At 46.7% G+C, this 12,010-nt stretch overlaps 1 protein-coding gene across 1 annotated transcript in view; it reads left to right on the top strand.

Annotated features, from left to right (window-relative positions):
* Positions 1-12,010, top strand: part of LOC119974330 (calpain-A-like) — an 88,496-nt gene that overhangs the window by 42,121 nt on the left and 34,365 nt on the right. The window contains exon 6 of the mRNA XM_038813101.1: positions 1,566-1,637. Within this exon, the coding sequence (XP_038669029.1) occupies positions 1,566-1,637 (72 nt within the window). The remainder of the gene's footprint in view (positions 1-1,565; positions 1,638-12,010) is intronic.

The following is a 12,010-nucleotide window of genomic DNA, read 5'->3' as shown; positions in this document are numbered from 1 at the left end:
TACACTTTTGCTCAAGGTTTACATGATCGTCAAGGTAGGGCTGCTCCATTTGTTATATTTTCTTGTGTTTGTGGAATCTGATACAGAATTTTCAGATTTGGCCTGCACTTTAAAATGCAGTGCCTAGTGCTGCTGTCTCCAGCTCTTTTTTTGAAACATTTCACTGCTCCCATTCTGTTTGTCCCCATCTCTCCTGAAGATGAGAACTCATTTTAGAATGACCTCCAATACCGCTTCCTCAAGACAATTCAAGAGGTGTGATCTGGACGGTTAGTGCCAGAAACCTAGCCAATCGCAGGGATCATTGGCTCAGATCTTCCAGTCTCTGAATGGTTGGAGACCAGACATACCCGGGAGGATGTGCCGCGGGGACACCTTGGGAGTCCCAACACACTGACTCCTGGGAATTGTCTGGGAAGTTGGCAATTTCCCTGCTTTCCAGGGCCCTCTGAAAAAGTCTCCAGCGGTAGGTTAGAGTTGGAGACTTTGGACAGTCCCGACTTATAAACTGGTTTAGTTTGGAAATGTTAGACATTCGTCGAACTCCTGAATAACTATAAAACTGCCCCCCCCCCCCCCCCCATCACTCACATTGATCCACCTGACTACCCCCCAAACCCAAACTACCACCTGACCCTTCCCCCAATCCCCTGACTCCGCCCACAATCTGACCTTGCCAGCTCCCAGCACCCAACAGCCCCAGGGCTCCTGACCTCCCTGACCCAACGTGACTGGCCCTCTTACCTGACTCGCCCCCAACTTGCCCCGCCGGAGGAGGGTAAGTATGTATCGCTTTGCCTCGTCAGGGTTGGAAATAGTGGTCCTGCTAGTGATCGGAAAATCTGGGCCATTAATTCCAATCCTGCCTACATATGTTTGTTTTCCAGCACACGGCGATCAGGATTAGAGACTGTGGTTCATTTTCCTTCCACTTACCTTTCGCCCAAGAGCCACCTGGTTAATCACAATGTGATCCCTAGCACTAGCTAAGATCCACTAATTATCACAGAGGTCGGAATTAATCTGAAACTTTTCCTGGTTTTTGGCTTGATCCCACATTGCCTAACTATCGGGGAAATAGCCGCATGGTTCATAAAGCAGCAGCTCAATAATATGCAATGACAGTGCTGTGGAAAGACATGTTTCTTTCCCCAGCCATAACCCAAACTACTTGAACTAAGCAAAACATAAAATTATTGTGTTCATGTTTGTATTTATTGCCAACATCAACATTTCCACCACGATTTTGTGTTCGAACACTGCATTTCCAAACGCTAGAGTAATTTAACAAGTGCCTCCTGCTGGAAAGACTCCAGCTTACCATTGTGCTTATTGAGAAATTGGGGGAGCACTCTTGGAGTTTTTTCACATGTGTTTTCTTGGCCTGAGCTGCCAGTGGGCGAAGCTCCCTTCTGTCAGATCAGACCTAGAATATTGGCGCATATCATAACTGTCAGGGTCAAAGCTGGGTGTTTGAGCAGAACACCATGTGCAATAGCTGAATTCCTGTAATATATTTTGCAGCATTTTTGACATATGACTTTCTCCACCTCTATTTTATTTAGGAAGATGAAGGATATGGAAAGCAAGATGGTTTAGTGGCTGGCCATGCCTATAGTGTCACTGCAGTAAGGAAGGTAAACTGTCAGAATGAAAAACCTGCTGTTGTTTCTTATTGCAGAATTTTTACATTGCCCACCCATCAATCTCTGTTTCGGAGTCTGTGTCACTTCCTTCGGCAATGTAACTCTGCATATTTTTATGTCGAATCTCACAAGACGTTTCAAGCGTCCCAAATCTTGTGAGCAACCTCTCGCGAGATTCAACTGCATCATCCCGACACCAAGTCGCTGAATTGTCCCCAAAATAAAAGAAATGCGAACAAAGAGAAATTAAAAGGAAGGGCTCTAATATACCTCCCCCTTAAAGGGTTGAAACTCATTGCAAGGACGTTTCATACCAAAGTACGTGACATAAAACACAAAACATATATCCATTCATCATTCCTTTCCCACATCATAAGTTTCCCTAATTCTTACATCTGCCACTCATTAACATTTAAACCCGTGACAATGCATCCACAATAATATTATCCTTTCCAAGAATATGTACAATTTTAACATTGAAAGGTTGCAACAATAAACTCAACGGAACAATCTTGCATTCCGTGTTTTACATTTTTCTATAAACGCGAGCTGATTATGGTCCGTATACACTAAGCTGTGTTTATTTTTATGCTGGACATATACTTCAAAATGTTGAAGGGCTAGAAGTAATGCAAAAGCTTCCTTCTCAATGGTGGAATACTTCCTTTGGCATCGACTTAGTTTCTGTATTCATGACTCTTTAAAAAAAATAAATTTAGAGTACCAAATTATATTTTCCAGTTAAAGGGCAATTTAGCGTGACCAATCCACCTACCCTGCACATCTTTGAGCTGTGGGGGTGAGACCCACGCAAACATGGGGGGGAACGTGCAACGTGCAAACTCCACACGGACAGTGATCGAACCCAGATCCTCGGCACCGTGAGGATATTCCTGATTCATACAAAGATATGCAGAGGGACAGGTAGTATTGAGGAAGCAGGGAGGCTGCAGGACTTGGACAGGCTAGGAGAGTGGGCAACAAAGTTGCAAATGGAATACAATGTGGAAATGTGTGAGGCTATTCAATTTGGAAGAAGGAATGGAGGCAAAGATTATTTTCTAAATGGGAAAAGGCTTAGGAAATCAGAAACACAAAGGGATTTAGGAGTCCTAGATCAGGATTCTCTTCAGTTTAACGTGCAGGTTCAGTCGGCAGTTAGGAAGGCAGATGCAATTTTAGCATTCATGTTAAGAGGGCTAGAGTACAAGAACAGGGATGTACGTCTGAGGCTGTTAAAGGCTCTGATCAGACCCCATTTGGAGTATTGTGAGCAGTTTTGGGCCTCGTATCTAAGGAAGGATGTGCTGGTCTTGGGAAGGGTCCAGAGGAGGTTCACAAAAATGATCCTTGGAATGAAGAGCTTGTCATATTAGGAACGGTTGAGGACTCTGGGTCTGTACTCATTGGATTTTAGAAGGATGAGGGGGTATCTTATTGAAACTTACAGAATACTGAGAGGCCTAGATAGAGTGGACGAGGAGACGATGTTTCCACTTGTAGGAAAAACTAGAACCCGAGGTTCAGACTGAAGGGACGATCCTTTAAAACTGAGATGAGGAGGAATTTCTTCTGCCAGTGGGAGGTGAATCTGTGGAATTCTTTGCCACAGAAGGCTGTGGAGGCCAAGTCACTGATTGTCTTTAAGACAGAGATAGATAGTTTCTTCATTAATAAGGGGATCAGGGGTTATGGGGAGGCAGGAGAATGGGGATGAGAAACATATCAGCCATGATTGAATGGTGGAACAGACTTTAATTCTGCTCCTATGTCTTATGGTCTAATGGTCATCCTGTAGTAACACTGCTCCTACCCCCAGTCGCTGGCATCTGTAGCCATTTTAAAGGGTTTGGAAAAATCAGGGGTGACCAACACTGGTTCACGTACCAATATGGCCCCTACTTTCCCAAAAGCTGTTTGGCATTCAGCGGACCATACCATTTTTGCTTGTTCCCGCAATACATTGGTCAAGGAACCTCTATGGTATTGATGTTAGGTGCAAATTTCCTAGGGAACCCGCACATGTCCAGGAACCTGATAATCTCCCATTTGGTTTTGGGAACTAGGAAATTATACCAACTTCCTCCAAAGTTGGTCCTTAAGATTCACCCGGTGCTGATGAATCTGCTTTCTTCTCTCCAAAATACAAATCCTGGAACATATTGTCCTGACCAGCAGGCTGTGTCATCTTAAATCCACTGCTTAAAGGCACATTCCGATTATGGGTCCACAGACCAAAAATAAACAATAATGATGAAATGAAAGATATGGGAACAAAGGAAAATCAAAAGGAAGGACTCTGACACTATGCCCAAATTGGAATGGAGGAGATGCATGGCTGGGCAGGTATTGAACTGTGGAGTAAAGGAATAAAATTGCAGGTGAAGCTGTGGAGACACATTAGGCCATAAACCACTGGATGCAAATTAGGTGGTGGCCTGGGAGAGATAAAGGGCAATTACAGAGGAGTCAGGTGGAGTGGGGAGCCAGAGGGAAAGGCACAACTTTTGAACAATAGGACCACGATGATAGATGCAACTTGATTTGATTTGATTTATTGTCATGTGTTACCGAGGTACAGTGAAAAGTATTGTTCTGCGTACAGTCCAGAGAGATCGTTCCATACATGGAAAAACATAGGACAGAGGATAAATATACAATGTAAATATATAGACACAGATATCGGGGGAAGCATGCGGATTGTACTGCTACACAGTAGAGAAGATGTGTGAAGAGATCAGTTCAGTCCATAAGAGGGCCATTCCAGGAGTCTGGTGACAACAGGGAAGAAGCTTTGCAACGGTTTGGGTGAAGTATGCATTATTGACCCCTCTGTTAGTGCGCATGTGGTACTCCAGTGTATTCTGTCATGTACGACTTGAAGACCTCTCTCCTTCCCAAAGGCAATGGCAAGTACCTGGCTTGTGTTTAGTAAAATTGGGATAATGGATCATTGGTAGAGGATGCTCCCTTGTGTTAGGTGGCATCGGAGCACTTTGCTGTTAGATGACATCTGGTTTTGACGTGTTTTGAATTTGTCCACAATCCTTTTATCTTTACAACCCATTAATCATCCAATTTTACTGGTTTAGTTGATAACTGTTTATCACATTATATTAAAAACAAAATGATCTGGTTGTCTGGGTAAGGCCCAAGCATCAGCTGATATGGTATCTACGCATGTATCTGCGTCTTTGTCCCTTCCACCTTCCTCTTGTCCCACCCAGCAACCCCCTTCATTCTTAGGGTCTTGACACTGACTGAATGGTTACTTGCTTGTCTTTCAGTGTTAACACCGAAAAGTCAATTACAATTACTGTCTATCAAAACGGGCAGCATGGTAGCAGACGGGCAGCACGGTAGCATTGTGAATAGCACAATTGCTTCACAGCTCCAGGGTCCCAGGTTCGATTCCGGCTTGGGTCACTGTCTGTGCGGAGTCTGCACATCCTCCCCGTGTGTGCGTGGGTTTCCTCCGGGTGCTCCGGTTTCCTCCCACAGTCTAAAGATGTGCAGGTTAGGTGGATTGGCTATGATAAATTGCCCTTAGTGTCCAAAATTGCCCTTAGTGTTGGGTGGGGTTACTGGGTTATGGGGATAGGGATAGGGTGGAGGTGTTGACCTTGGATAGGGTGCTCTTTCCAAGAGCTAGTGCAGACTTGATGGGCCGAATGGCCTCCTTCTGCACTGTAAATTCTATAATTCTATGAAAACATAAAGCAACTTCCAAGTTTTTTTTATTCGCTTATGGGATGTGGACAGGCTGTGCCACCATTTATTGTCCATCCCTAATTGCCATTGAGGGGGGCAGTTAAGAGTCAACCACATGGCTGTGCATCTGGAGTCACATGGAGGCCAGACCAGGCAAGGACGGCAGATTTCCTTCCCTAAAGGACATTAGTGAACCAGATGGGATTTTAATAGCAATCGACAATGTTTCATGATCATCAGTAGACTTTTAAATCCGGATATTTATTGAATTTAAACTCCACCATCTGCAGTGGCGGGGTTTGAACCTGGGTCCCCAGAGCATTACTCTGGATCTCTGGTTTTCTAGTCCCGCGACAATACCAGTACTCCACTTCCTACCCTGAAGTGAGGTATATTCAGACGCGCTTATGGTGTTTTTGGTGGTGTTTCCCTCTGCCAGAATATATGTTAAAAATCTTTTTGGAACTTTTTGTATTTTGGAACACTTTGGGGTTTTTTTTTTATTGGTCTGTATTTCTACAACTAAATTCGAGACAAATATATTCTCTGCCATGTCCTATTGATGCCTTCCCAGCTCCCATTGATGTTTATATAAAGTAACTGAATTTTAAAGATACTGACTGTACTTTATAAAACATTGTTTCCTATAGCTAACCACTCCAAAAGGGAGATTGCCCCTCGTTCGGATTCTGAATCCATGGGGATCAGGGCACAACATGGAATGGACAGGTGACTGGAGCGATGAGTAAGTGTCATCATTGCTGCAATTGTATTGTTGGGCTGAACAATGAGAAAGCTAATCAAGCCACTCTTTCAAAATTATTGGTTTCTAAGCACTCACTAAACAATAAGCACTGTTGAAGTGAGCAGTCATGGAACTGTGTCTGAATTTAAACCAAGGCCTGCTATCAGGATAATGCATTAAACTAATGTGCTTTTAGCAGCATTGCCTAACAATGCTAGGAGTCTGTTAGAATTCCCACACACTGGACCCAAGATTTCTGTGCAGGCTCAAAGATAACCAGTGGTTGAAAAGTGATCCATCAAATTCCTGTCTTCATCGTTGATGATATTTATTACCATCCTTGGCCCCAAGCTGTTTGTGAGATCCAGTTAGGGAGCAGTAATGTTTTGTTTAAAGCAGAAAAAGAAGTGAAGAGAGCTGCAAGATCCCATGGGTTTTGGACAAACAAAATTAAACTTTGGTACAAGGTCAGAAAGATTAAAAAAATTACAATATCTATCTTATTATCTAACATTCAGGGGAAATTAGATGGGTAAAGGAAGATGGTTGTGGTGGTTGGAGATCATTCATCACAGTTCCAGGGCATTATTGCATGCGTTTCTCAGGGCCAACCACCTTCAGCTGCTTCATCAATGACTTCCCTTCCATCATAAGGTCAGAAATGGGGATGTTTGCAGATGACTGCACAATGTTCAGCACCATTCTCGACTCCTCAAACAATGAAGCAGTCTATGCCCAAATACAGCAAGACATGGACAATATCCAGGCTTGGGCTGACAAGTGGCAACTTACATTCACGTCACACAAGTGCCAGGCAATAACCATCTCCTACAAGAGAGGATCTAACCAGCGCCCCTTGACATTCAATGGCATTACCATCACTGAATTCCCCACAGTCAACATCTTTGGGGTTACCATTGATCAAAAACTGAACTGGACAAGGCATATTAATACTGTGGCTTCCAGAGCAGTTCAAAGGCTAGGAATCCTACGGCGAGTAACTCATTTCCTGACCCTCAAAACCTGCCCACCATCTACAAGGCACAAGTCAGGAGCATAATGGAATACTCTACACTTTCCTGGATGAGTGCAGCTCCAACAACACTCAAGAAACTCAATGGCGTCCAGGACAAAGCAGCCCGCTTGTTTGCATCCCCTTTCACAAACATTCAATCCCTCCTCCACCACCAAACAGTGGGAGCCGTGTGTACCATCTACAAGATGCACTGCAGTAACTCGCTGAGGTTCCTGTGGCAGCATCTTCAAAACCCCACGTCCACTGCCATCTAGAAGGACAAGAGCAGAAGATACATGGGAACCCAACCACCCTGAGGTTCTGCTCCAAGTCACTCACTGCCCCGACTTGGAAGTATACCGCCGTTCCTTCACTTTTGCTGCGTCAAAATCCTGGAACTCCCTCCTCAACAGTACTGTGGGTGTATCTTCACTTCAGCGACTGCAGTGGTTCAAGGAGGCAACTCACCATCACCTACTGAAGGGCAACTAGGGATGGGCAAAAAATGCTGCCTAACCAGTGGCACCCATATCCTGTAAATGAATTTTAAAGAACGTATGAGGTACATGTGAAAGAACAAGCTCACTGTTGTCGAACCCACCACCCTGCATAATTAATGCCAAGTGAAACCAGGACAGAGTCCATGGATTTATCAACAGCCCACCCAGACACCAGTCAACACTATGAAATCGGTCCAATGTCAGGCGGGAAAAGCGACATTGAGGCCACCAACGGCAATGGTGACTTTTTCTGCAGTATTGTGCAGCACTTAGAAGAATTGTCAGGCACGGTTTCCATGCCATATTGCTGGTAAGTGGCCTCTTCTTCGCCCACTCTGCTATCACCTCAGACCTTCAGTGATCTGCGCACCACATTTAAACGCTGTCCTTGAACACAACAAGCACACTTCGGAGTTCACTGGGAAGTGATGCCTATCAAACCTAAGAAGCATACAGCACAAAAGTTCACCGATGCTGCCCTCGAGTGACTGCTGGATGCTCTCTAGGCGAAGACCTGCCAGCTAGATCCGCAATCCAGCATGGGACTGCCATCTAGTACCGCAAGAGGATGAATAATCTCTTTCATTCTGCCAGGTTAAATCACTCTTTTCATCACTCTGAACTCACACACACACAGAGCCATCACGCGTGCACAGGGACCTTGCTCACTGCCACCATTCACTGCCCCACACGCACCTTTATCTCCCCTGTGGAACGTGTCCTCATCCCACCCATGGCCCCACTCACCACCCATCTGTGCCAGGCATCCTTATCTCCTGGCCAGGCAGATGTTCTGCTTACACTCTCCATCTATCTTCATGCAGGTCAAGCTGGTATATAACAAGAGGGAGAGATTCCAGGGTGGTGGAGTGATGGCTGAACTCAAGGTCCACACACACTTTGAAGATAGAGCGCTTCAGCCGACTGGAGAGGACACGGACTGTTCCTGTGCTGATGGGGAGGTTGCCACAGCTCAATCAAGTGAGGATCCTGCACTGCAGCATTCATCAGACTGCCATGCCATGAATCATGTCTCCTCTTTCTCAAGCCTCTATGATCTCCCCTTTCGTTTGAAGACCTGGGAAGCAGCCAAAGGCATATCAATGGGTGGCACGGTAGCACGGTGGTTAGCACTGTTGCTTCACAGCTCCAGGTTTGATTCCTGACTTGGCTCACTGTCTGTGCGGAGTCTGCACGTTCTCCCCATGTCTGCGTGGGTTTCCTCCGGGTGCTCCGGTTTCCTCCCACGGTGCAAAGACGTGCAGGTTAGGTTGATTGGCCATGATAAATTGCCCTTAGTGTCCAAAGAGGTTGGGTGGGGTTTTTGGGTTACAGGTATGGGGCAGAGGTGGGGCTTAAGTAGGGTGCTCTTTCCAAGGGTCGGCGCAGACTCGATGGGCCGAATGGCCTCCTTCTGCATTGTAAATTCTATGTCTATGTCTATGAACCAGGTCCTCGACTCCAGCTCTGACAGCAGCATGGGCAATGAATTCTCAGAGTCTGAAATGGAAGAATTGTCACAGCGCTCATCCATACCCTTCACCGGTGCAGAGACATATAGCTCAGTGGAACCTAGTTTTGGAATAGCTTTGGGGTCAACAACCTGGTGAGCACATCACACCACCCGATCCCCAGCAGGTGGAGGCTGGCACGTCCCAGGGTTCCGGCACCTCGGAGGATTGCTGGAGGTCAGGAATCTGTTGAGTCCCTGTCAGATGATGAGCCTGTGGATTCTGTCTTGCCACAGTTGCTGGAACCCCAAAGGCAAAGTTGGGAAAATCAGGAAGGGGTGTCTACCGCACTCCTCTGATTGCAAGGCTCCATGGAGGAGTCTGTCCACATTCAGTCTGAGGTGATTGCATCGACAGGCCAATGGACCATGGTCAACGCAGGTAGGGTGGCAGCCACAGTGGAGACCTCGCTCCACACCTCTGTCCTGCACTGCTACAGGATGACGGGGTCTCTTGAGCTCACTCCAGCTGTCCCTCTATCTCAAGGAGGTAGCCATGGCTCTCAGGCACCCACAGGAAGTAGGATCAGCTGGTACACACCCCAGAACCTTCCACCCAGGTGACACTGGGAGTGTCCTGCCCATCTGAAACCCCTCTTACTGTGACTGCATCAGCTCCAGCTCCACAGGCTGAAGAAAGTGGCACTGCCACACAGCAGGACCCCGAAAGCAGGCTGGGAGCCCCCCAGGTCTCAGCTCTCCAGAGGGTGCCCACTAAAGTCATGGTGGGCAACGGGGCGTAGCAGTCAGCAGGCTGCTTCCATCCATCCATCTCTGTTGGGGATGTTGAGGATGCACCTAGATGTAGCAGCAGGGTAAGGAAGGTTAAGAAGTTGTAGTTGCACAGCATGGCCACACGTGTTAATCACTTGTACATAACGTTCATTTCTGTACATAAACTCCCACTAATTTCACCCTTTCTATTGCTCTTTGTTATGGTGAGCTGTGTTCCTGTCATTCTGAAGTAAACCTGACTCTGGCACAAGATACAGGCAGTGTGCTCAGTCAGGGCTTGCTCCCTGTGCTTTGTGCAACCTTCCCAGCACATTAAATAGTGTTCTTTCACAGTGACTGAACACATTGGTCATACCTCTTTCTGGATGGGAATTCTGATGATTGCCACAGTGTAAAGGGCTGGTCGTGTAGATTCCAGTCACTTTCCTTGTGTGCTGTCTGCTCCTTCAAGGTTTGGCTGGTCCCCATCCCATCAGTTTGTACCTCTGGTGACACTGTGTTGCTCCAAGCTTCAGTTCAGGATGCCATAGGATCAGGAAAGGTTGAACTTTCTTGGTTGCATCGTCATAATATGACCCTGAGCATTGGGAACATGCGAGCTGCCATCAACCAGACAGGAGTCAGATATTCACAGAAGTGCTGTGAAGATCTTTGGAGCATCCTCATCCTCCTAGAACATAGGGACCATGGGCATCCGCTGTGTCCCCATGACAGTGCCTCATCAGAGAGGCTATGTGTGCTGCCATTAGTCAGATGCAAATCTTGCAGATGCCATGTGAATATAATGGGGTGTACTCACTAGGTGTCCTCATCACCCCCCTTGATGAATCTAGCAGTAATGAGTGTGTCCCAAGCTCATCTGCCTCGTCTGGACACCACCATTGCCTCATGGTCGACATCCTCACCCTCAAGGACCTCTTCAGCATCATACCCTTTGATGTCCTCTGCATCAGAGGAGCTTTGCTGCTCCTCAGGTAATCCTTGCCCCCACTGCAGTGCCCGGTATTGCGGAGCACAGCAGGCAATGGCGATGTGCGACACCCTCTGTGGATTGTATTGCAGGACTCCACCAGACCGGTCCAGGCATCTTCATGTTCAGCATCCCTACGGTCTGCATGACCAAAGTGCAAAGTGCAACATGAGCCTCATTGTACCTTGTCTCAGCTGCACTCTGTTGTCACAGCCCAGCTGTCATCAGCCATGTCCTCAGTGGGTAGCCCTGTTTGTGGAGACTCGCACAATTCTGCAGAGGGCATCTGTGGAGCCCTGGAATGATCCATTGATGTAAATATTGAGTGCTGTAGTCACTTTCAGTGACACTGCCAATGGATGCCCTCCAATTTCCTGTGGCGCCCAATCCTGCAGTAGGTGGCAGATGCGACCAACCAGTTCCCTGGACATGTGTGGCGCTAAGAACGCAGCTGATGTTAATTTCTAGTGTATTCAAAATCCCAGAAGGGAAGCTTTGAATGCCATTCTTAACTTTATTGTGCAATTTGGTATAATATGGGAAAGATGTAAAGACCAGTGAAGAATGTTGCAGTCTTGTTGTTATAATTTTAAGTAAAAATAAATGTTTGCTTAACAGTAAAACACATATGAAAGGAAATTAAACACATACACATGTTAGGTACCTTCAGTCCGTACTGTTTCCTACACACACACACACACACACACACATGCACCATCCACACCCAACCCAACCACACTGAAGCCGACACTCAGGCTCTCCTTCTCTCTCTTTGGGCCTGCAATGAAGCTCATGCCCTGGACTTCCCTTCCCTCCCTACAGGCCTGCACTGCCGCGACACAACAGAAAGCCGCACAGTGGTTAGCACAGTTGCTTCACAGCACCAGGGTCCCAGGGTCGATTCCCACTTGGGTCACTGTCTGTGCGGAGTCTACACGTTCTCGTTGTGTCTGCGTGGGATTCCTCCGGGTGCTCCGGTACCCAGAAGTCCCGAAAGACGGGCTGTTAGGTAATTTGGATATTCTGAATTCTCCCTCTGTGTACCCGAACAGGCGCCAGAATGTGGCAACTAGAGGCTTTTCACAGTAACTTCATTGCAGTGTTAATGTAAGCTTGTGACAATAAAGATTATTAAAAAAATAAAGAAGCTGGGACGGGATTCTCCACCCCCCCCCGGC

This window comes from Scyliorhinus canicula, chromosome 12 (genome assembly GCF_902713615.1).
Source record: "Scyliorhinus canicula chromosome 12, sScyCan1.1, whole genome shotgun sequence".
In the NCBI taxonomy this organism is placed as follows: Eukaryota; Metazoa; Chordata; class Chondrichthyes; order Carcharhiniformes; family Scyliorhinidae; genus Scyliorhinus; species Scyliorhinus canicula.
The sequence above is the reverse complement of the archived record's forward strand: the minus strand, read 5'-3'. Positions and strand labels throughout refer to the sequence as shown.